This window comes from Erpetoichthys calabaricus, chromosome 12 (genome assembly GCF_900747795.2).
Source record: "Erpetoichthys calabaricus chromosome 12, fErpCal1.3, whole genome shotgun sequence".
NCBI lineage: Eukaryota > Metazoa > Chordata > Cladistia > Polypteriformes > Polypteridae > Erpetoichthys > Erpetoichthys calabaricus.
The window spans coordinates 150,382,940-150,410,072 of record NC_041405.2 but is presented as its reverse complement, the minus strand read 5'-3'; the positions used below and the strand labels follow the sequence as shown (position 1 = coordinate 150,410,072).

The window sequence follows — 27,133 nt, the reverse complement described above, 5'->3', positions numbered from 1 at the left end:
CAGCCTTAATAAACCTCGCAGTACAGAGGTAATGGCAAATCTCCAGCTGCACTAGGAGCTTAAAGAAATCTAACTTATTATTTCAATCACTCTATAGACATTAAAACAAAGCAGCATGGTATTTATTACAAGAATAATAATAATACCACTGGAACAAAGAATAATAGAAAATAAGTACTGATAGGAAAGTCTGAATATATATAGTCTTTAGAAAAAGCTTACGAAAAGAAAGTAGAGATGACAAGGATGAATGTCCCAGGGCGGTGTTTGATTTAGCAATCGACGTTCATAAAAATGCTGTTAACTGACGATCGGATGAAAACTGGTCATACCTGTCTTTGTATTATTCTCTGACGTCGCTCTTCCGTCGTCACTGTTTCTCTTCTTCTTCGTTGCTTTCAAATGAGGTATATTTATTATAAAGTTTCATGCCGGGTTTCACAACACATGAATGTTCCATGCACCTGATTGGCTGGCTGTCAATATGATGGATGAATTTTGCTCAAACTCTTTAATATATCTTTTCTCAGATAATAAAGTTTTTTGATATTGCCTCATGTCCTCCTTTCCCAGGCTGTAAACCAAATTGTTGTCCCAGATGTCCATCCATAAAGTAAGTAATAGCCTGAGGCATGGTTCAGTCTTCTTTTCCCAGGTTATAAAGTAATTGAGCCACCAGCATGTCTTCCTTTCTATGTTGGAACAGCTGTTTTAAAAGTGAGGTGTAAGGGAAGAAAACCTGCTTTGATTTGTCCTAAATGTAGTTCATCTGTTGTCTTGTCTTGAAGAAAATATAATGGAAAATTAAACCAAAATGTACAGATTTTGTACCCCACAACACAACACTTTCGTGTAGTTGTGTCTCCTTTTACAATACTTTTCTCCTATTAAAAAAAATTAGTTGTTCTTTTAACCTCGTTGATGCAATTACATGCAGGTCACGACCCCGAAAATCTGTAGTGTTCCATTTTCATAGTACTATAAGCATTTGTTTATTTTGATTAATAGTTAATCCAGGGCTACCTTTTTATCTTTATCATTATCATTAGCATTTGAAGAAGAACAAATTACTGTGAGCCAGCTTCTTCAAAAATCGCCTAGCAAAGTCTGTAGACACCATCAAAGCTAATAATATTTTAGGAGAGTGAAAGAGGGGGTGCTCTTCAAAGTCCAAAGATGCAATCATAAACAGTTTTGGCTGGAGGGTTGTGGTGGTGCGTTTTGTGTCAGATGGTGACTTCTAGATTTTCTCAACCATCTACCACGGTATACCACGCACCCCTAGGCTGATGCAGATAATTTTGTAATTGTGTATCAGAGGGTCATGTTGAAAAAAATTAGAAATCATCTTAACAGATGACAGACATCCATTACATGCAGAGCTCAAATTCAATAAAGTGTGGAGGATAATCGCTTCAAAAATCCAATAGCTAATAGCTAAGCTGTCCCAATTTCTCATCCAGATTCTTCTTAAAGGCTGTCAGGATTTCTGCTTCATCTCCGGGTCTTGGTAGTTTGTTCCAGAGTCCCACAATTCTGCATAAAGAAGTGTTTCCTGGCTTTTAAATGCACTTCCCCTTAACTTCCACGGATGTCCTCGATTACGTGATTCACCCTGAGGCTGAAAGAACGTTGCTGGATTAACTTTATCAATTGACTTTGGGGATTTTAAATACCCAGATGAGGTCCCCATGCAGTCTTCTCTGGTTAAACAGGTTTAATTCTCTGACATCCTCAAGCCCTGAGATGCACTTGGTTGCTCTCCACTGCTCATCTAATTTTTTTTTTGTAATTTCTGTCTATTATTGGATACAACTGAGAAGGTAAATCTTGTGTAAACACGACTGAATAAAAACCTTAAACCTTAGACAATGACCAGGAGAGAACTCCCAAAAATCCATTTTCAAAAACAACTTAATTCAGTCCAGGGTCTCAGAGGTTCGGGTCTTTCCTGATCACATTAAGTGCAGTGCAGGAACCAACCCCATATGGGACTCCAGTCATAGCAGGTGTTGTGATTTTCCAAGGCTCTTTATTTTCCATTTAATTTTGCATATTTCTGTATTTTCTTTAAATTTGTGTGGATTTGGGAAACATGCTGAGTAGAATTATATAATTCTTTTTTAGTTTTCTTTTGAAACTATTAATATTTGTTAATACTGTATTTTTGTTGTTCCCACACTGTCAATTTGGTTTTCATGAACACTGACATTTGGAGACTTTTTGTTATTAGCAACAGCTCTTGTTGCCACAATATGTGTTTTATATTTTGGACTTTGTTACGTTTCTGGTTACCGTGTTGGATCCCTTTGACTCCCGTTGTCTAGATAGATTTTCCCACCTCTGGGGGTTGTGACCTGCATGTAATTGCATCGACAAGGTTAAAAGAACAACCAGTTCACCTCTCCCTCGTCCAAGCTGCAGATAACAAACCTTATTTCGTACCCTTCTAAATAATCTTTACTTCTCGATCTCTGGTTTTTCTGACTTTTGCTACGTTCTAAGACAGGGGTCCTCAATCACGGTCCTGGAGAGCCACAGTGGCTGCAGGTTTTTGTTCCAACCCAAGTGCTTAATAAGAAACACTTCTTGCTCAAGTGACATTTCTACTTCACTTTAGTTGTCTCATTCGTTAACATTTTGAACCCTTATTGCTTATTTTAGTCTTAAACAGCTATATTCTTGGTTTTTAATTGCTCCTACTTAGCAATAACATGCAAATGACAAAAGAGACCAGCATTTCTTCATTTGGCATGTTTCCATTTACATCTGTGTGTATGTATCATGCACTATTTGGTTTAATTAAATACTTGGAACAAAAGTGAAGAGAAAAAAGTGAAGGACTGAGAATTACTCCTCAGTTTTAGCTTTCAAATCATTAGGATGATATCCTTAGAAAGGGAAAGAAAATCTAGGATATGAGAATGACCTGACATAGCAGAGTTAAAGCACTAACACGCCATGAAATTAAATTATTGGCAAGAATTGCTTTCTAATTAAGCAACCAGGTTAGAACAAAAACCTGCAGCCACTGAGGCCCTCCAGGACTGTGATTGAGGACCCCTGTTCTAAGACTCTGATTTTCTCTCCTCATTTTGATTTTGACACTTTGATCTGTCTTTTGCCTTTTCTCCCAGTTGCCCTTTAAAAAACAAGTTGGCTTTCCAACACAACTAGATAGATAGACAGATAGATAGATAGATAGATACTTTATTAATCCCAAGGGGAAATTCACATACTATAGCAGCAGGCATATTGATAAAAACGATATTAAATTAAAGAGTGATAACAATGCAGGTATAAAGACAAACAATAACTTTGTATAATGTTAACGTTTACCCCCCCGGGTGGAATTGAAGAGTCGCATAGTGTGGGGGGAGGAATGATTTCCTCAGTCTGTCAGTGGAGCAGGACGGTGACAGCAGTCTGTCACTAAAGCTGCTCCTCTGTCTGGAGATGATCCTGTTCAGTGGATGCAGTGGATTCTCCATTATTGACAGGAGCCTGCTCAGCGCCCGTCGCTCCGCCACAGATGTCAAACTGTCCAGCTCCGTGCCTATGTAAACTATGTACTATGTAAACCTAAAAAGACTACCTTGAATCCGATACTCTTATTTCACTGTCAGTTATTGTGTTTGAACACTCGGCCCTTCATTTTACATCTGTAACCCCACACAATTAAATAAAGCACCAGAACAGGCAGTGGTGTCATGACCCACTTTGTCACATGTGTCTTTGTGACTCACCGACTAAGAGAGCTCCCCTTTGGTGATTCGAGTTCGATCATCAGAGTGGATGAGGTCCCCTGTGTTGACTTAAGCACAATCATCAGAGCGCATTGAGTGCTGTCATCGGACCCTGTTATTAATAGTAAGTTTTAATCTTTAAATATTATGACTAGTGCCATAAACAAAAGCAAACAGAATGTGGCTTGGCAAACCATTCAACCTGATAGTGCTAGATGTGCAGTTCCAGGCAGTGCATCTCTGCTCTGCTCTTTTCAGATCATCATCTTCTTAGCCAGATAATCGTCTGACTTCATACAACTTTATTCCTTAGTAGCCAGTCCCAGTCACATTTGTCCAGTTCATATCTAAAACCTGTGTATCATCCTCCAGAATTTCTTCCTGGAGGGGGATGGCTCTTAGAATAAAGAGTTCCTGCACACCTGGTTCTCTCTGATCACTTCTCCCCCTCTCCATCACAGAGAGCCAGAGCACAGTACATAACAAAAGGTTCTTCTCTGGTCTAGTCTATATATATTGTGAACGCTGCCGCTAGCAGACGCGCCGGCCCTTCAGAAACCCCCTCTTAAACAATTTTTCAATGGGAAAGAAACACACTAATTTCAGTACCTCTTTGAGGAATCAGCTGCAAGCTTGCCGCAGGGATATGAACATTTAAACGATCAAGCCATGGCATTCCTGTGTTCTCTCACTCTCCTGTCTCTTTTCCCCCACCGGCCCACTGGATCCCCTTAATGAAGAAGACTTTGTATTCTTTTGAGCATTTGTCGGGGCCGAGGCCTCACGTTTGACAGCTGTTCCCTGTGAGGCCTGTTCACCTCTGTAAGGGACTTGTGTTTGTTACTGGCAGAATTCACATACTCCAGCAGCAGCATACTGATAAAAACAACAGTAAATTAAAGAGTGGTAACAATGCAAATATAACAGACAGTAACTTTGTATAATGTTAACGTTTACCCCCCCGGGTGGAATTGAAGAGTCGCATAGTGTGGGGGAGGAACGATCTCCTCAGTCTGTCAGTGGAGCAGGACGGTGACATCAGTCTCTCGCTGAAGCTGCTCCTCTGTCTGGAGATTGTGACTATTATGTTAACAGACTAGCATAAAGATTTAAAATAACAACCAGGATAAAAGATACAGTCAAGATGAAAAAAATTAATTAAGAACTAACTGTTGCCAAAGCCAAGACAAAAATTTAGGTTGAAAAAATATGGACAGGGATCAAAGAACTGGAGTATTCAAAGGTTTTTCAAAAAGCACTAAGCAAGAAGATTTGTTGTGGAATCCGTCACCTCGGATAAGGGAGTGACGTTTTCCAAGTATTTAGACAAGGATCACGACCTTCATCAAAGACACACCCCTAGAGATGCAAAATACAGCACTAGCAACTAGAGCACCAAATGACAGCAAAATATGACAGCAAAATACAATATTGGTAAAAATAAAACTAATAAATGCAATATTAAGGCTTAGTTACTGAAACTAACAGTATCTTTAAAATCTGTGGCAGAAAACAAACCCAATAAAAACATAAAAATATGCCAATTTCACTAGGAAAGGATGGAATAGTTACTAATAAGGAGTCCAATATAAGAATGGCTACAAGAAGGTGTGGTGTGTGACTTCATGAGGGTGTTTACTGACTGCATCCAGTGAGGAGCACTTGTGCAAAAACAAACTGAATCAAACTCTGTTGAATACAATACATCCATCCATCCATTTTCCAACCCGCTGAATCCGAACACAGGGTCACGGGGGTCTGCTGGAGCCAATCCCAGCCAACACAGGGCACAAGGCAGGAACCAATCCCGGGCAGGGTGCCAACCTACCACATGAATACAACACAATACAATACAATACAATACAATTTATTTTTTGTGTAGCCCAAATCACACAAGAAGTACCGCAATGGGCCCTGGCTATTGACAGCCCCCCAGCCTTGACTGTCTAAGAAGGGAATGAAAAACACCCAAAAAAACCCTTGTAGGGAAAAAATGGAAGAAACCTCAGGAAAGGCAGTTCAAAGAGAGACCCCTTTTCAGGTAGGTTGGGCGTGAAGTGGGTATCAAAAAGAAAGGGGGTCAATACAATACAATACACAGAACAGAACACAACTAATCCTCAATACAATAGTAAAATAAAAATATTAGAAGTACGTTGCAGAATTTAACAGTAGATGATATCATATAATATGATTTGGATTTGAATCATCTGGTCAGCACTGTAGGCTTCCAGGTTGTCCAAGAATGTGGATTCAAAACAAGTTTTAACTGTGTGTGTGTCATTTGAATTTTAAAACTCTGGTAAAGACTTACTGTTTCAAAATTCGGGCTACAAATTTGAGTTATTAGGGTTTTTGGTGCGCAATTGTATATCCTTTCGGCTAATCACTTTTTACTTTTTGCGGTTACAAAGTTATTTTGGACAGAGCAAAAATTTTTAGAGTAGTGCTAGGATTTTCTTTGCGTTTTGCAGTTGTCTTTGTTGCATTTTACAAAATTTCTCCCATCTCCTGATTGAAAAAAAAAGCAATTTTTTTCTCAGCCATTTTCCATCAGTACCATAACATTTGGGCCACTCTCTTATAACGCATGAATTTAGAGTGGCCATTTAACCGCTTACAGCAATCTGTGGGTTGTGGGAGGAAATGGCGAAATGTGAAAACTTCACATAAAACATAACTGGGCTTTCATTCTTTCTTTAGTAACACAGAGACCAAATTTTTAATTAATTAATGAATTTATTTATTTATTTGTTATTGTTATTATTATTATTTTTTTAAGTTTTGCTTTTGTAAACCATATCATTACAGTAGGTTTCTACTAGTCAAACATATACTGTATATACTCATGCATAAGTTGGGTCTTGAAACCCGAAAAATCAATCATAAAATCAGACCCCGACTTATACGCCTGTTCAAAAATGCGACACTTATTTATTTTGTTTTTTTAACATCTTCTTACCTCCTCCAATCTCACATCAGTTTCTCAGATGCAAGTTTGTTGCAGCAGCGCAGTTACCAATTTCTTTCGCTACTTCAACGACATTTAATTTAAAACCCGCTTCATATTTTCTTCTGATCGAATGCTTCATCATAGATAAGGGATGTTCTTACAATAAAAGTGTACGAGGGTGTGAGATACAAAAAACACAAAAGGTTCAAACGTCGCTTCGGAATAGTGCAGGTATTATCGTGTGGTCACGTAGGCACAATAGAGAGAGAGAGGTTAGGAACACACGCTGATACAGTGCATTGCCGCACCCACATAGAAAATAAAGGCCGTGTGCTCCATGGTTACTCTCTCAGGTGGGCGTTAGCATATCATAATCCCTTGGACCAATAGTGTGAGTTTTCCGCATTCGACTTATACGACCGACATTATAAAATACCAGAAATTATATTGTAAAATCAAGTCCTGACTTATCCGGGGGAGAACTTATCCGCGAGACATGTCTTGCCGGTGCATGAGCTGTAAGGAAAGGAAGCAGTGTTGGGGTGAAGTCTTAACTCTTTTAGGGCGGATGTCGACTTTTGTTGACAGGAGGGGTTGAGGGTGAATGTCGACAAAAGTCGACATCCAGGGACAGAGGGCGACAATCAGCTGTTAATGGCAACAAACTCACTGTCACGTCACAGGTATTCCCTCTGTGCTTGGAGGAATGCTAGACTCGTTGACTCAGCAACTAATCCTTGCGTGTGCGTGAGTTGCAAAATGTAAACAATGGCAAGATGGCATCGACATGTCACAAGGGAGCGACGTGAGTGCAGAAAAGAAAACACTCGGCAGACAATGTTTTGCGCATTATCGCGGAGTCGGACTCTTGATTTTTCAGAATCGGATTTTATTGACAGTGATCAGGAGATCGAACAAGAGAGTGAGAAGCCGGCATCAGCTGATCAGACACCAGCCGATGCCGCACCAGCTGATCCGCTGCCAGCTGAACGCATTCACACAGCCGATGCATCTACGGCAAGGTTCGCGTGGAAGGAATACACAGACATTGATCCGTGGGCTACCGGACTTCACAAGACGGCATGGCTTGCTGTTGGACACGACAGATCACCAGCTGCTGAACTACTTCAGGCTGCTCTCTCCTGATGCTGCTTTTTTCTGCTACTGTCAGACGAGACAAACAGGTAGGCAGAGAAATTTTTTGAATCGCGGGCTGCACTTGCATCGCATTCTCGTTTTTCAAAGTGGAAACCCACAACAAAAGATGAGATGAAGCGCGCTGTGGCATTACAAATAGAGATGAGACAGAACTGGTGGTATAACTTCAGAGAGCATTGGTCCAAATGTGCTTTGTCCCCTGGTGGCTTTGGACAGGTTATGCAGCGTGATGTTAGGTACGTGATGCTGCAAAGTTTTATTCAGAAAACTTGGTGGCAGTGGCATGGCACGATGGCAAACGGGTGACTTGTCTCTCTACAGTACACAATAACAATATATGTGAGAAAGTGCAGCAACAGACAATTGAAAAGTAGGCACCAAAGCAACACGTATTGTAAGCAGTGCAATGTGGCAATGACTGAAATTGGCTGCTTTGAGCGAGATCAGGCTTTGCAGGACTTTGCTGTGTAAAAGGTATGTGATATGTATGTGAAATCATAGAGTATGCAGGCTCATACAACATGCAAGACAGTAACATTTATCAAAAGTAAATATTTTTTGTTGATTTCAATTGCTTTGTGTTCTTTTTTTAAAAAAAGTTAGTTTTTGGAAAAATATTCAGCCCTGGGAGTTAAGGGCACCCACTTTGTAAAGGCCCAGGGCACTTCCATAGAGACAGAGCTGAGTGACAGGGATCAGGGTTAATTAATTATTGTTGGAGCAAGAAAAAGACAATATCAAGTTGAGAAGGGAGCAAACAGTTAGAGGGCAGGCAAGAGGTAGACAGGACAAAGAAGAATTGTTTTTATTATTTTAGAAGTGTCCCCGTGACCCAGACAACAGGCAGTGGTAGGCACCATTTATATCGCGGCCTATCAAATCAAAAGCCAGTCAGCTTTTTGAAGACTCCCCGGGACAATTGTCTCCTGAGTGTGTTTTATTTGACAGGACATCACAATATCAGATACACCTTTGACTTTGAATTAAATACAATAAAAGCAAAAGAAAAATAGAAAATAAAACAAATCAAAATGATATTCAACACCCATCTAAAAAAAAAGAGCAGAAACACCGGTAAGAAATTATTTTTAGAAATGAAAAAACGATTAATGACAATCGAGAGTGTGGACGCTGAAAGTCGGGAACGACAAGGAAACGGACACCAATATAAAAATTAATTTCTTTTATTCTTGGTGAGAGGAGGGTGCTGCACACCCTGTCACCTTCCAGTGTGCTGCAAACCGTCAGCCTGCTAGTAGGAAGCCGAGACTTCCTTTAATACTCAAGAAGAAAAAAGAACAAATGCGCAGTTCATTTTGAGGTCATACATAGATTGTTATAGCTTGTGGTCACACCCTGGATTGCAACATGTAGGAGCACACAGTGCTTTTTACAGATAAATAGTGGTCAGTATTTTTACAATTTTAAGAAATACACTTCTGCTAACTTACACGTACATAAGACCAGTTATAGCAAGTTTTGTCCTAATGGTTATAGGGTGTATGCAACTCAGCAGTTTTAGACAATGCTCACTTCCTTATTCTTCTGCACCATCAAGGTTACAACACTTCAACGGCTATGTGGCAGTTACAATTTAAGAATCTTATTATAGCTTACATTTCGCACATAATGATCATCACACATAATAATTGGTTATACAATATCAAAAGCTACCTTAAAAGTTAGTTTTGTACATTTGTCTTACAGGAATACACTCTTACCGCTTAGTGTCTGTATTAGATTACATTTGTTCAGTTAGCTTAATACATTTATTAATACATAAGTGACACGTTTCTTATAGTTCTATTAGCACCATACTTTATTATTTGGAAAGACTGACGCACCTTAATTCTAAATATTTCTTCCTCAATTGCCAATCACAGGCCCAGCATGCTTATTCAAAATTAATATAAAGGAATTCTTGTCATGTTTTGGACGTATCCTACAATAGAGAATTTGATTTTTGTCCAATTTGGGATAATATAGAAAGTCCCTTACCCACTAGATCAGACTTGTTTTTCCTGATACTCAATTGGACTGAGATGTGGGGAATTTAGAGGCCGAGTCAGCACCTTGAACTCTTAGTCATGTTCCTCAAACCATTCCTGAATAGTTTTTGTAGTTTGACAGGAGCATTGTTCTGCCTAAAGAGTCATCAGGGAATACTTCTGCCATAAAGGGGTGTACATGGTCTACGACAATCTTTAGATAGATGGTGCATGTCAAATTAACATCCACATGAATACTAGTTCCCAAGGTTTCTCAGCAGAATATTTCCCAGAGCATCACACAGCATCTACCAGCTTGCCTTTTTTCCATAGTGCATCCTGCTGCCATCTCTTCCCCAGATAAACATCGCACACACACTCAGCTGTCCACATGATCTAAAAGATCACAAATCAGACCAGGCTACCATCTTTTGTTGCTCCATGGTCCAGTTCTGACGCTTACATATCCATTGTAGGCACTTTTGGTGAAGTCAGCATACTGTAAGCACTCTGCTCGGTCTACATTTGATACGGTAGATCATAATGTTCTTCTCCATCATCTCCACTATATACTTGGACTTTCTGGCACTGCTCTGGAGTGGTTCGAGTCCTATCTCACAGATAGGGCCGAGTATGTGGCCCTGGGGGATGCTGTACCCACACTGTCACCTGTGGGGTCCCACAAGGATCAGTCCTTGGGCCATCCCTCTTTAATATCTATATGCTACCCCTGGGTCACATCATCTACAAGCATGGAGTTTCATTCCATTGCTAGGCAGATGATACATAGCTGTATGTGAGATTGGATTCAACTTCTTTTACACCTCCATCAACTCTTTCCTCTTGCTTGGATGAGATTGAGGCCTGGATGTCCAAGAACATCCTCAAGCTGAACAGCACCAAGAGTGAAGCTCTTTTAATTGGTACCCCATCACCTTCGTTCCTCCGTAAATTGTATTTCCTTTTCTGGTCATACCATTACTTTATCCCCTTCTGTTACTAATTTGGGTGTCAAGTTAGACTCCCATCTCTCATTTGATACACATGTTCATCACCTCTGTAAAATTGCATTCCTTCATCTTCGAAACATAGCCAAACTCCGTCCCTGCCTCTCCCACTGTGATGCTGAAAAGCTGGTTCATGCCTTTGTCTCCTCCAGGCTGGACTATTGTAATGCACTCATCATTGGGATACCCAACAAGAGCCTTCAAAAGCTCCAACAAATCCAAAATAGTGCTGCAAGGATCCGGATGAGGTTGCGGAAGTATGAACACATTTCACCAATCCCTTGGTAACTTCATTGGCTCCCTATCCACCTCCATATTGAATACAAACTTTGTCTGTTTACTCACCAGTGTATCCATGGAAATGCTCCACAATACCTTAAGGAACTCCTTATATTACAATCCACTGCAAGAAACCTCCGTTTTGCAAATACCTACCGTCTTCGCCCCCCTGTGACCAAACTTCATACAACGGGTGACCGAGCCTTTGCAGTGGCTGCTCCACGGCTCTGGAATGTCCTACCAGAGAGCCTGAGAACGCAGCAGATTGTGGGCTGTTATAAAGAACAGCTAAAGACTTTTCTATTTAGGAAAGCTTATTAACAGGAATGCTACTAATTTATCTCTGTTTTTATCTTGCTTTGCCTTTGTTAAATATTTTTATGTTGCACTTTGAGATTTACTACTAATATAAAGTGTCTTGGGCGGCACAGTGGTGCAGTGGGTAGCGCTGCTGCCTCGCAGTTAGGAGACCTGGGTTCGCTTCCTGGGTCCTCCCTGCATGGAGTTTGCATGTTCTCCCCATGTCTGCGTGGTTTTCCTCCGGGTACTCCGGTTTCCTCCCACAGTCCAGAGACATGCAAGTTAGGTGCATTGGTGATTCTAAATTGTCCCTAGTGGTGTGTGGGTGTGTATGTGTGGCCTGTGGTGGGCTGGCATCCTGCCCGGGGTTTGTTCCCTGCCTTGCGCCCTGTGTTGGCTGGGATTGGCTCCAGCAGACCTGCATGACCCTGTAGTTAGGATATAGTGGGTTGGATAATGGATGGATGGATGGATAAAGTGTCTTATAAATAAAATGAATTATTATTATTATTATTATTATTATTATTATTATTATTATTATCCCCATAGACAGCAAGCTGTGATGTCTGACATCTTTCTCTCATGGCCAGCACTGTTTTTTAGCAATTTTTGCTACAATGTCCCGGACCAAACGGGTTAGCCTTCACTCGCCATGTACATCCCATGAGCCCTGGGCACCCATGAACCTATTGCCAGTTCACCAGCTGTCCTTCCTTGGACCACTTTTGGTAGGTTCTGACCACCGAATACCTCACAAGACCGGCCATTTTGGAGATGCTCTGACTCAGTCATCCAGCTATCACAATTTGGCCCTTGTCGAAGTCGCGCGGATCCTTGCGCTTGCCTATTTTTCCCACTTCCAACGGATCACTGACTGTTCCCTTGCTGCTTAACATATCCCACCCTTTGGCAGGTGTCATTGTAATGAGATGATCAAAGTTATTCACGTCACCTGTCAGTGGTTTGAATATTGTGGCTGATGGGTGTGTATGATGGATATTATTGTCCATTACACCATCACTTCAAGAAGGACATGTCCTCTTACTGTTTCTGCTGATGTGCACATGACCAGTGTAGGTAAACAGTGTGGCAAGAGGCTGGGGGCCAGACCCAGCCGGGACACCTGGAAGGACCGGGAGGTAGTCTGTATGTGCCCCGGGCCATGAGGGGGCAACCACCTTGGATAAGGTGGGGACCATGGGGATGGAGCAAGGAGGCTCAAACCCATTGGGAGCATCGTGGAGCCTGGGAGATCTGCTTTTCCGCTACATCTGGGCAGGTGGAGGAAGGACCTTCCAGGGACACCTGGAGTGCTTCCAGGTGCTCATGTGGCACTTCCGCCACACCAGGAAGTGCCCCTGGAAGGTCATCAACAAGCACCTGGAGCACATCCAGGTGAATATAAAAGGGGCCGCCTTCCTACAGTGAGCTGGAGTCGGGTGCTGGAGAAGGACGAAGCTCCAGTGAGGAGATAAAGGGTGGCCCACGGACATTAAGAGGCCCGAGTAAGGGTGTTGTGGTGATGGAAGCAATGTGTGTGTGTGGGACTTGTGTCTTGAGGGACATGAGTTTAAATAAATGCGTGTGTTTTAAGAACTGCTGGCGTCCGTCTGTTTGTGTCCGGGCTGATTATCTCACAACAGCTACATCATAAGCATTTTTGGTCGTTTTGGTGTGGGCACAGATACTTTTATAAATGATGTGAAAATGCTAATGTGGATGAAGATCATTGTAATTTGAAAACGCCATTTTTAAATTAAAACATAGTAGTGTGATGCAGCCTTAGAGTCAGCAGCCTATTTATCATTCACATTGTCAGGACGTGTGAGGTAACCAGAAAACCTGGAGAAACACTAGGGAATGAGACAAGGGAAGAGTTGGGTCACCTCTGCGGAGAACCCTGTTTCATGGAGGAAAAAAAAAAGTAATAAAGTAACTAAAAGATTAATGGCCACAGGTTTCCATAAAGGATTCGGATTGTCACTGCTTCAAGGAAAGAGCACCATCTTCTTTCCTCTCAGGTCTGTCATTGAACTCCCTCTTCAGGTGCATGGTGGGATCCAAAAGAGGTGGGAGCCCTGCAGTCGCTCCTCGTTTGGCGCCTCTCTATCAGGATGTGCTCATCTTAACAACACAACAAATTTCGAGTGTATCTTTTTATATCACTTTGTTATTTTAGGACAAGCTCAGGAAGCTGGAGATCAAAAGAACTCTTGCTGTACTTGAGTAAAGGCTGAATAATGTTGTTAAATTTGCTTATTTAAAAGCTTATTGTTTTGATTTGACGTTTTGCCTCATTGGCTTTGTGGCGATTTTCATAGAAGCACAAACAATGGTAGCCCTCTGCCTTTAAACAAATGATCAGGCAAATGTGTTCTCTGGAAGTGCCGTGGAACAAGTCGGCACATGTGACTTGGAGAAACGAGAAATTTGCCTGAAATAAACTGAGGGCTCATGTTTTAGGAGAAGAAAGAAATAACGACGTTTTGGAAACGGAATCCACAAGTCAATGCTTTCTGTTTGGTTTCATGATTCGAAATGTGTCTTTTAATTATACTATAGCAGTTATCCTGTTTATTTTCTGAGTTACAAATGAGTCTAACAGATTGGTTTCAGAGAACCTTCCTCACATAAACCCATGCTACCTATTCTTAAATGCAATGCATATTTCTGTTACATGCCATTTGGTAAAGAATTCATAGAAGCAGTGTTTTTGTTTGTGATTCACATCTGCTGGAATGACACATGCAATGTATATGTCTATTATATGCCATTTGGTATGAGAGTCACAAAAAAAGTTATTTTTGTGATGCACCATCTGTTGGAATGACAAATGCAATGCATATGTCTCTGTTATATGCCATTTGGTATTTGAGTTGTAAAATAAATGTTAATTTTTGTGATGCACCATCTGTTGAAATGACACATGCAATGCATATGTATTTGTTAGATGCCATTTAGTATGGGAGTTGTAAAAGAAGTGTAAATGTTTGTGATGCACCATCTGTTGTAATGACAGTGACAGTGACACATAGATACACTGAGACACCGACACCTGCCCTTTCATTAAGATGAATAATAGTTTCCGTGATTTTTCATGGTATAGAACAGGGGTGCCCAATTCGTCGATCACGATCGACCGGTAGATCGCAAAAGTAGTGCAGGTAGATCGTGTTGCATTCAAAAAAAATTTTTTTTAAACGTTAGTCTATCATATATCCTCCCTATGGCATTTGCCACTTGATTGACATACAGGGCGGCCAGTCTGAGATCTCTTTTCTTCTAACACACTGGTCATCCCGCACGCACGATCAAATGCAAAACTCTGGCTGTGATCTAGTTAGCCTTCCAATTTATATCGACTAAAGAAGGGATTTAAAAAAAATTTGTTTGGGTAGGGTATGGGTGGATGTGGAATTGGAAGAGGATTTTATTTTCTCACAATGTCACAATTGAAGTGCGTTTGTCTGATCTGTCAATCTATCATTGATATTCCAAAGAAGGAAAACGTGGAAAGGCACTTTCGAACTGTTCATAAAAACTATGAAACTGACTTCCTTCTGAAAAGCGATCTGAGAAAGAGAAAGGAGAGGGAACTAAAATCGCAGTTAATCGGACAGCCGTCATTTTTCACTTGGCTGAATTCAAAAGCAAAGGCAGACACACCGAAGCATCGTTCCAGGTGAGTCACTCGATCATTAAGCATAAGAAGTCCTTCCAAGAAGAAGAGATGATAAAAAGAGGCCTTCATTGAGGCAGATGGCTAGGGAGAAATTCCTGCTGAGATTTCAAGACCCCTGGCCGGAGAAAAAGGAGTTTCTCCTTGTCATTAAACATGGAGAATACAAGCAACTTAATAACGATCAATGGCTGCTAGACTTGGCTTTTTTTTCTGATCTGACCAACATGTTGAATGAGCTTAATTTACAGCTGTAAGGAAAAGAGAACTCCATGGTCAATATGATTAGCTCAGTTAATGCTTTCAAACGAAAAATGCAACATCTGTTCTCAAAGCTGCAGCGCCTTGATTTGGGGAACATCCAAAACCTCGCGTCAGAGCTGGAGACGCAATGGAAGGTGTGTGCGCAACTTGACAGCACCTGTCAGACTTTGACAGACGGTTTCAAGACTCAGCTTTACTTGAGCCACGCGCTACATTTACAGTGCATCCGGAAAGTATTCACAGCGCATCACTTTTTCCACATTTTGTTATGTTACAGCCTTATTCCAAAATGGATTAAATTCATTTTTTTCCTCAGAATTCTACACACAACACCCCATAATGACAACATGAAAAAAGTTTACTTGAGGTTTTTGCAAATTTATTAAAAATAAAAAAAATGATAACCCCATGTGGCTGCCAGTGTCACCTAATGGATTGATTGGCACTTGATTGTAATTTTCAGTGTATTTATTCAAACATATCCTATATATTTTTGGCTAGAGATTCCATCTTTCTTGGGTGCATGTAGTTTCTTAGCTGCTTTATATTTATGTTTATTAGAATATTAAATGTCCTAATTAGGAGTAAAATTGTTTCTTGAAAATGGTTCTACTGGGTTTGATTGAAGAATATTGGGTCTTGTATTATTTATTTTCAACTCTTTACTTTTTAACAAAGAAAGAAGGGACTGGAGATTGAGAGTTAATTGGTTCCTCAGTTCTTGGCTGCATGTTGGATCTTTAAGGATTTATTGATACGTCTTTAATAAGATGTTAGTGGTGTGAATTAGCAATGTACAGTGGGAGTCTGTTCCGTTTTGGTTAGAAGTCTACTTGTTCTTTCTTTCTTGGGAGTTGTTATGTTTTGTGCAGGGTCCCCAGGGCTGGGGTTCAAATTCCTCTTTTATGTCTGTTTTACGTTAATATTGTTGATCATTTAGTTTCTAGGCATCTACTTAACTTTAACTATGCTCCATGCATTTTGTGTGTGGTTCTGTAAAGGGGGCCAGGCCATCTGTCTACCACTCTCAAGGCATTGTCCTCAGCTCTATAAAGGCTATGGAAAACAAACCCACAGTCCCTTGCAGTTCATTGAATATTCTTGGTGGTTTTGCTTGGGTGAGTTGTGATTTAAGTTTACAGATGATACCAAGCTAGGTGAAAGGTGCTATATAAATAAAATTTATTATTATTATGGGTGGATTGGCAGATAATTGAGAATCTGTGTGGTCTGTGGTTACTCTCTCAGGTGGGCGCTAGCAGATCATAATCGCTTGGACCAATAGCAAGAGTTTTCCGCATTCAACTTATACAGCCGATATTATAAAATACCAGAAATTATCCAGTAAAATCAAGTCCCGACTTATCCATGGGAGAACTTATCCGCGTGTGTATATATGGTAACATTATATTGGTTCTTGATAAGAAGTTGATTGGGCTTTGGCTGTGTACTTCGATTCATAAAGCAGTCACACTTTGCCATGTTGCAGCCTTGTGATAAAATTATTTAAATTCATTCTCTCCCATGATCACCATCAAATTCCAGTAGCCCCTCACCCTAAGGTTTACTACAGAATTGCACAATGTAAAGCTCATTTCACTGACCATTTGTTTGTTTTGCCCTTTCTTCCAGTTACTGCTTTGCTCCAAAGCTACACAGAAGGTGACGTCCAGCAGCTAATCAGCTCCCTCATTGACCGACACAGGCCTGACTCAAAAGACCTGATGGCTAGCACGGCCAAGAGGACTAAAAGGGCAAAGAAGGGCCTGAAGCCTTGCTCCCTCAAAGAGCTGGAAGTCAGCGTAAGTGAGCTGGGCCTGGGCTATGAAGGAGAGGAGATTTTGCTTTTCCGGTACTGCAGTGGAAAATGCCACTCCAGCCGTCGTAACTACGACCTTACTCTGGAGCACATGAAGAAGCGAGGCCGCGTAAAGAAAGGGAAAGCCAGGCACAAACCCTGCTGTCGGCCCACCGCCTATGATGATGACATCTCCTTCTTGGACACAAATAACCAGTATCACACGATCAAGGATGTGTCTGCCAAGGAATGTGGCTGTGTTTAGAACACTGGCATGCGGTTTAAACACTTCTGGGCTTGATGATAGGACATGTGCATAATGAAACCAGAAGCAAGTTCACAATTGGGAGCAAGTCCCCGTTTGGTTATGGTAAATCACATCATTTAAATTTACAGGAGGCTTGCCCTCCATTGACAGCCACCGCAATTTCAAGTTACAGCTGGCATTTGTCACCAATTCTATAAAACTCTGGCATCAGCTCCATTGTTCATATGAAGGAGCGTATTACTGATGGTTAGCAGCAATTATTAAGGAATGTCAAAAACTAGTAATTGAGCAGTGCAAAAAAAAAAGTGTAATAATAATGACGCAGTCCATTTTGTTGAGCAAAAATGAAACTCTGTACTCCATATGGTATAGTAATTTTTTTTTTTTTTTTTTTACTAGTTTCTTGGGTGTTGGCCACAAATAAAATGTTTGGAGTGTAGAGCCTAGAAATTGGGAGCATTCCACGTTTAAAAGAATAACTGAGAAGAGATGCCCCTTCACAACAAATCAAACGCTAGCATTTCGTGCAAACGGTGATTAAAAAATGTCCTCGCCAACGTGGAAGTTCGAACGATTTATTAGACTGTGCGAATAAGGTGTATAATGCGAGTGTGAGGCATAGATGTGCACTTTTATATGGGTGTATGACCATTTCATAATAATAATAATAATTCTTTACATTTATAAAGCGCTTGAAACAGTGAGTGGGGAGCCACTTCAACCACCACCTGGATGATGCGACGGCAGCCATTTTTGCATCAGGATGCTCGCCACGCATTAGCTGTTAGGTGGTGAAGTGCTGAGAGAGAGACAATTAGAAAGAAGGGATGATTAGGGGGACAGAAAAGACAGGACCATGGAGGGCAATTTAGCCAGGACATCGGGATAAACCCTGCTCTTTACCAAAGATGTCCAGGGATCTTTTATGACCACAGAAAGTCAGGACTTTGGTTTTACATCTCAGGACTGGAGCTTAACTGGTTTATGTTAATTTGTTTTTGTTGGAACATAAAATGCCCTACTTAGCAATTTACCAGTTCTGTGAAAGTTCGGTTTTTGATTGGTTTTTTTACATCACAGTGTCCCCATCACCGCACTGGGCCATTGGGATCCACATTCAGACCACTGGGTAAGCACCCCCTGCTGTGGCATCACCAAAACCTCTTGCAGCAACAACCCAAGCTTCTCCTAGATGGTCTCCCATCCAGGTACTGGATGGGCCTTAACATGCTTAGCTTCAGGTGGATGACCTATGCTGAAGCGCAAGTGGTATGGCTGCCTCAAGATGTCAAGAAGGGTTTGATATCCAGAATGCCCCATTTACAACCATAGTTGCATTGGTGTAGGAACAATATAACAAACAAAAAAAGATGGAGGGTCACTTTTTGGCTTTACTGGTTTGCCCCAGTCACTTGCTCGACTTAATCAGCACCATTTTGTTTTACCTTTGGAGGTGTAAAGCCTAGAGACAAGATGGTGTAGAACTTCACAGAGACTGAAGGCAGGCCTGGAAGTATTCTCCTGGATCGAAGTCCTCCATGCTGTGGAGGAATAGAACAAACAGTCTCATTTTCCGGTGCCCGCTTTGAAATTGGCCCCTTTAAGTGCTTGAGACAATATTTAAAAAATCAACAGTATCTGAATTGCCATCTCGAGAGTCCAAAGAGAAGTGAGTATGCCAGAGTCTGTCTAGAGGACGGCGTGACCAACGACTTTCTTTAAAGTGGCCATAAGGGCAGTTATTGAAGCGTATCACTTACAAACCTTACACACTGCCGAAAGCACATCAGTTTCCTCCTCTATCAGTAACATACACACAAACAGCCTGCCATTTCTCACCAACTATGGAAAAACCTTGTATGTCACATACACAAATTGAGAAAATGATGTCGCCCCTATGATTAACGATCTCTAGATTTAATTTTTCCTGAGCTTCACGTACACAATATTGTTTTTTTTTCATAAATCAACAAAACCTGCCATTTAAATTACGCAGTTGGAACATTTAAATCATGTGATTGCAATCCAATGTTTTCATTGGTATGTGGTCTTTCCTCATTGGTCAGTGGAGTTGCTTATCTTGCAATAGGTCAAACAACTGTGTACAAACAAGCTTCTTCCATCGTGCTATGACCAGAATGAAGACATATATGGCCATCACCACTACCTTATAACATCAGGAAAGAGCTAGTAACTCCAAAAACTTTGAACAAAATGTCAGTTATGAGGTTTTTCCATTGCCTGTGAGATTTGCTTGCTTGCTGTGTCAGAGTCACAGATCTCTCACTCAACATGCCTGAAGCGAGCCACATAGGTTCGAAGATGAGATGCCCAGCAAGAAGATCACACTGAAACCTCTCTGGGCTTAAAATCGATTTTATGTTTTTTTTACAAAAAAATACAGAGATACACTATTTTAAAATCTACTCAATCTTTTATGCTTATAAAATAATTTACTGTTTAGAATTCCTCCGCTAAAGAAATGTAGAGTTATATGTCATCTAGTCATTTTGTAAATGATGGACCTGCATCAACAACTTTCCTGCTCAGTTTGTCTCAGATTCTAGCTACAACGCTAGTACAATACGACTCTGCTGCGATTATCTACCTCATTTTCTTTTACACCCAGTACACAAGCTACTTCAACCCCAGGCACCCCAAAATACACCCCGTTTGTTCAAGTCCTGCAGAGAAAGGACTGCATGTGTCCACTTCCATTTCAGAATTTGAATCTTGGATCTCCAATGGTTCTCATCAGACTCAAAGACTTTGCATACAGGCCTTGTGCAGTAAACCCTGGCGGGCTCTAAATGCAGAAACAGGACCCATAGAGAGTCACATGCTTCATTTGTAAAACTCTCTTTTGTTTTAACCAAGCTCTTATTTGCCTGTTTTGAAGAATCTTGTAGAACTTTTAAAAACTTACACACATTGCTCATGACATCATTAACAGCCGGCAAGGGACCATATTGGTTATTTCCAATGAGCAGAATAATCTGACCCTTCAATAGTGTCGGTCAGCAGTGCAAGTGGCTGTTTCACTTCCTCTCTCTATTAAGGTTGCAGCGTGAAACTTCAGGAGATGCTTTATGGATTTGCCACATCCTTTCATCAAATTGCTTCAGAGCAGAATCACTGAGTTATCCCGAAGTTGAAGAAATAAGGAAAGGGGTAATGGGTTCCATATTGAAATGCAAAGATCCTCGTTGGAAATATGTTGGAATAACAGATGAAACGATATAAGGACATGTTTCGGTGAACTGTTTACAGTTCATCTATGGCATAGTTGCTTAAACCATACTGTGTTTTTACATTGTACTCGATGTCTATACTGGAATTTCTCTTAAACAGTTTTTGGATTTTTATTCAAATGGTACAGTTACGTGATCAGCAATTTTATCACCTAGTGTTTAGTAAATACCGGAAATAGTTCTGCCATATTTCAACATTAATTACCTTGTACCGACTGTTAACTGTAAATAGACATGTATATAATCTCTTCATCTAATAATTACTCTTCTGTAATTGGTGAAAACATGCATTATTACTTCAGTGTAATTAATATTTTTAAATGAATTATATTGATCCAATGAATATAATCTGCAAGCAACTGGCACTTTGTGTAATCAACATACGCAGTGGGTGAGTGTACATGATATTTGTCCTTCATTTCTTAATTGTGCTTCAGTTATAGCATACTATGTTATATTGTTATTGCAGTACACAAATTAAAGTACAATGAATTAATTTTATTTATATATATAATATATATATATATATATATATATATATATATATATATATATATATATATATATATGTGGGACGTTCAAAACATTTCCGCACTTTCCTGTAAAGGCAGGAGGAATAGTAAATTGGGCATTAAAAAGTTGGTGTGACGCGGGGAATATTGCATCGCAAAAGAAGGTGACAATGTAGAAAGCGATGTCATTTGTTTTTGAAATTCTTCATAAACAAAGTTAAAAAAAAGTGTGGAAACTTTTTGAACGTCCCTCTTATATATACAGTGTATATTATTTAGATATAGGGGTATTTGTAAAATTTTGAGCCTCACTTATTAAGAAAAGACGGTTTTTAACACAATCCCCATAAACCCTAATTCCATTATTATCACTAGTGATGAGCGAAATATGCAAATTTTGATTCTTATACATTTTTGGGACTAAAATTCATTTTGTAGGCAATTTCAAAATTTTTGGGAAGTTGAACGTATTCTATTTTTTAGGTGGAAAACAAACTTCCGTGTTTACCAGTGTTCATTTCTGTAGCTGTGTATAGCTTTTAATCCATACCACATTAGTAAAAACAGTTTTATTTATGCCTCTTGTTGACCTTATAGCGAAGGAGTGCAACACACTTAACAGTAAAAAAAAAGTGACATGTTACATATTTGTCATATAAAGGTACACTAAAACACACCATTGTGTACATTACTGTGTTTTCTCCACTGTAAAATCTCACTACATGAAAAGTCGCTGCTGCCACAATCCCCTTTACACAATATTTCCAGTAACCGCATTATTGTAGCTGAGGATATGCTCGCTTACAGTGATTTTTTTTTTTTATCCCTAGAGATCTTTATTTAAATCCTGCATGACAGGGAGACCCATACAGAATTCATACATGAAAACGCTTCCAGACAGGAACCAAACGCCTTTCTCCTTGTGTGAACGGCACAAATTTTGCTGGAAGTGAAACACTGAGTTTTGCTGCAAATTGTTTCGCTTGTCACTGCTTTTCACTTTCCCAAAGCTATTCTGTGCAACTCAAATGAAATGTTGCTTGTCTAACCACTCTTCTGTAACTGACCTGGGGCCTCATGCATAACGCCATGCAAAGAATTCACACTATAACATGGTGTACGGACAAAAGTGGAAATGTTCGTACGCACAAAAAAATCCAGATGCATAAATCTGCGTGAACGTCAACTTCCACGTTCTTCCACTTCATAAATCCCAGTCAGCGTGAAAAGTAACGCACGTGCACGCACCTGCTGTCCCGCCCCGTCTCCTCCCAGAATTACGCCTCTTTGAATATGCAAATCAATATAAATAGCCCTTAAGCTCAGCATTCTGTGAAAAGGCAATGGCAAATTGCCACACCCACCATACTTATCCATCCATCCATCCATCCATCCATTTTCCAACCCGCTGAATCCGAACACAGGGTCACGGGGGTCTGCTGGAGCCAATCCCAGCCAACACAGGGCACAAGGCAGGGAACCAATCCTGGGCAGGGTGCCAACCCACCGCAGCACCATACTTATAACATAGATAAATAAATAGAACTTTATTTGTCCCCAGTGGGATATTTGGCCCATCCTTTAGATTTGATACATAGATTTGATCCATCCTTAAAAGGCATCAAGTCACAATGGAATTCTGCAGTTCATATCTTGACTTTGGCCTATGAAGTGGACTGGTCCAGGTAGATGTTATCTAGGCGAGAATGAAAATGTATTCTTTTCTAGCATCAGAAATTCAATAATATCCCAATATTTGATTTTTGTGGTTTTTAGCATAGATGTTCACATGTTTCTAAAATGAGAAACAAAAACTATAAACCATAAATGCTATGAATTTGTAAATTACATATTTTTGGCCAAAATGAGCTTTCTTCACAGAGTGACTGGGCTCTCCCTTAGAGATAGGGTGAGAAGTGTAGACATCCGGGAGAGGCCCGACTAGAGCCACTGACCCTCCGCATTGAGTGGAGCCAATTGAGATGGTTTGCCTCCTGGACATCGTCCTGTGGAGGTTTTAATGGGCATGACCAGCTAGGAGGAGACCCCGAGAAAGACCCAGACCTCGCTGAGAGGTTTATATCTCCCAGATGACCTGGGAATGCCTTGGGTTCCCATAGTTTGAGTTAGCAAGTATGGCTGGGGAAAGGGCCTCACAGCTAAGACTGCTGCCACCGTGACCCAGCTTCAGATAAGTGTTGGAAAATAAATGAATGAACAAATGAATGAATGAATATTTTTGGAGCCAACCTTTGGAATCTGCAGCATAAAATAGCCATTTCAAGTCAGGCTCAAAACGTTTTGATTACCTCTCATGCATACACACTTGACGCATTTAGATTAGTTTTCTAATATATAAATTGTGCTTTAATACTTTAATAACTGTTAAAAATGTAAAGTAATGTTTTTTACTATTATATCATATAATTAAGAGTATAACAAATAAATGAATCATATGTAAAATAGGCATACATGCATATACATTGATTCATAAATTGTACTGATAGGCTATAAAGTATATTGCTAACGTACTGTATTAATTAAAATACAATGAGTGAAAAAATTGCAAATAATTATTTGTAGATACAGTAGATAGATAGATATGAAAAGCACTATATAATAGATAGATAGATAGATAGATAGATAGTTTTTTTGAAAATATATCTTAATTCTGAAATTGATGCCTGCAAGATGTTTCAAAAAAGTTAGGACCAGGACAGTTTAGGGCAAAGAATGATGTGATGAGTTAAAACAACAACATGATGTGGCCATCATCATCTAGTGCATATACAGTGTAGCCTCCAAAAAAGGCCTAGTCCTTCAAAAGCAAGAATGGGTCAAGGATTGCTACTTTGCCAGTAGATGTGTCAGCAAATAATCCTGCACTTTGGGAACAATGCTCCCCAAAGACAAATTGATACTCTTTTGGGAATTTCACCCTCTACAGTGTACAATGTAATTGGAAAGATCCAAGGAAAACAGGAGAACAAGCTGAAACCCACTCGTGAATGCATGTGATCTGTGAGCCATCAGACGTCACTGTCTGTAATGGATATCATGACATGGGCTGAGGAATCCTTGCCAGTCAACAAGCCAGATGCAAGTTAAGGCTTTGATATGCAAAGTACAAGCCATACATCAGTACTGTCCAGGAGTGCCACCGATTTTTCTGGGCTCAGTCTCATCTCAGATGGGACGTCACACAGTGGAGTTGTGTTTTGTGGTTATATGAGTCAACATTTCAAATAGCTTTTGGAAAAAGTTGCCATCAAAGAAAAAAAGGACCATCCAAGCTCTTATCAGCCTCAGGTCAAAAGCCATTGCCAGTCATGGTATCTAGGGGGTGTGTCAGTGCCCACCGCACATCTGTGAGGACTCGGTTAATACAGAAAGATACAACATATGATGCCATCCACACCTTATGTTTTCCAGGGACATCCCTGCATTTTTCAAGACCCCATCCTGCCGTGATTACAAGTGCATGGCTGTGTAAGCAAAGTGCAGGAACTCAATTGGCCTGCCTGCCTCCCATCCTGACCTGTGTGTCGCATTATGAAGTGCAAAATACGGCAATGGGGTCTCCAGACAATTGAATAGGTTTATGGGGGGTAGTGTGGGGGATTCTGCTTGCTAAGCTCAACTAACGTGTGTCTTCTTTATAAGTGCTATTAAAAGAAGTTGGAAATGTGACACAGTTGGGAACTGTCAGCTGGCCCAAGTTTTTTGAAGCGTGTTGCGGTCATCAAAAATATATAAATAAATTCACAAGGTAAAACATGACATAATGTCTTGTAGTGTTTTCAAGCAGTGCAGAGTGAATAGAATTTATATGTCACTCCCTAGCGTCCCAAAATTGCTATTCATTGTACCTTAATTTGTACATACAGTATAATACTATATATATATATATATATATATATATATATATATATATATATATATATATATATATATGAATTCTGTATATTGTATATATATATATATATATATATATATATATATATATATATATATATATATATATATACAATCTGTGTTTGTGTGTGCTTTATTTCTTATTATAGTGTATTTATTTTAATACAACTAATGAATGAGTAGACTGTACATTGCCCTCTGACTCTCACCCTGATTGTGATTAAACCTGCTTGATGATGATGACGATGATGATGATGATGATGATGAAGAGTATACTGTATATGTATAGTTAGAATTCACATGCAGTATGTATGTATGTATATATATATATATGTGTGTGTGTTTTGTATCAACCAGCAGCAAGTCCTTAATGAATCATAATGAAATTAGCAACACATTTTAAACTGTGTCAGTTTGACCGATACTGTTCATTCCTTTCTTTGAAATTACTTTTCAAGACTTTATCCAAGGTTTCCCAAAGTCCCATCAGTTTCTAACAGTTCAGCTTTTGTTCATTTTTAAGCCTCAGCACCTTCATGAGCTAAAGTAAAATTGGCCATTGTGAAGGGCTCACTCATTCTTTGCACCATCTGCACTTGTCCCACAGGACCACCATGAAGAGCTTCATTTCCTTTGTAAACGCTAAGCCTTCTCTGTTTTTGCTAGCACCGGTTGCCACTATATATGCACACATATAGACACATAAACTGCACAAATAGTCAGGTTATGTAATTCAAGCATATCTGGGTAAGATATCTTCAAACACGAGCCCAGTTAGCGCCAAGCATGAAGCGTCTTCATCCGTGTATTTCAGATTTGTCATGGTTGAGTTCCAGCCGTACGAAATCAGTTGTTGGTGGAGTTCCTCTCCTGAGAGCCCATGTTAGTTTTGCTTCATCATTTTATACCGTTAAACAGAACTTTTCTCTTTCCCTCATGTTCGCATTTTTGAAGAATTTTCACACCTGAAAGCAAAATATGTACACGTTTTTTTTTTTTTCTTTCCAGTGTATTTAAAATGACTTACAACCTGAGGGAATTTCCAGCAGATACTTCTAAACCTGCTTTTGCTATCAACAGGAATCCCTGGCTCATGTTTCCCAAGGTGTTCAGTTGCACTGAGTGAGCGGGAGGCACAACGATGTGAAAACATCACACTTGGCTTGTAGTGCTGGTCTGACCCCTACTGGCCATAGAGGTGAAATGCAGTTTGTTACTATAGTGGGGACAGGAAGAGCATCCCATAGTTGGAATTGAGGCATTAACAAAACATGTGGAATTTGTATCTTCACTACTTCCGAAAAAAACACTAAACTAAATCACAACATAAAGCATTTGATGTGTTGTGATTTTGCGCTTTCTTTTTGAGCTCGCATCGATACACTGGGCCTCCACCATCGTCTTTTTCTGTTTTTTTTTCATAATTTCAACACAATTTTGGAATTAATGGACCATCCCTAAATATTTTAAGAAACGTATTATTATAAACAAATGATGTAAAGAAAGTAAAAAACTGATTTTGACTGCAAGTGTCATTTACTGCAAGCATCATTTACCTTCTGGCCAGTTGCTCTTGAATAACATTGACAAAAGACAAGTTAAATATGTCTATTATTTATTCTGTGACTTGTATGCACATGTGTTTTATTACTTCAAGTATAATGGTAATCTTTGAACAAGATTTCAAGTAGACAACTAGTGTACAGTATGATACATATAACTCTATATTGCCTTATGAGACCCTCTATAAATTTCTATGTATCTAGAGAAGGGCTGTAAAAATGAAACATAACATACGTAATACATTAATGGCAAACATCTTGTATATAAAAGGCATATGTGGAATTCAAAAGGAGTAAAGGATGGAGGAAGTTGCAAAATCCTGGGAAAAAAAGCAATAAGGTAGACACCCCATGAGCTTGGAGTAAGGTGACAGGTGGTAGACGTCCATCACCATTGTTGGATTGTAACAGCCAACTGCAGTGAGTTGATGCAATGCATCTGTCTTTATTATG

General features: G+C 39.9%; 1 protein-coding gene across 1 annotated transcript in view; it reads left to right on the top strand.

Annotated features, from left to right (window-relative positions):
- The window catches only part of nrtn (neurturin), a 266,528-nt gene extending 248,500 nt beyond the window's left edge, over positions 1-18,028 (top strand). The window contains exon 3 of the mRNA XM_051935028.1: positions 17,007-18,028. Within this exon, the coding sequence (XP_051790988.1) occupies positions 17,007-17,437 (431 nt within the window). The 3' untranslated portion in view covers positions 17,438-18,028. The remainder of the gene's footprint in view (positions 1-17,006) is intronic.
- Positions 18,029-27,133: the final 9,105 nt, after the last annotated feature.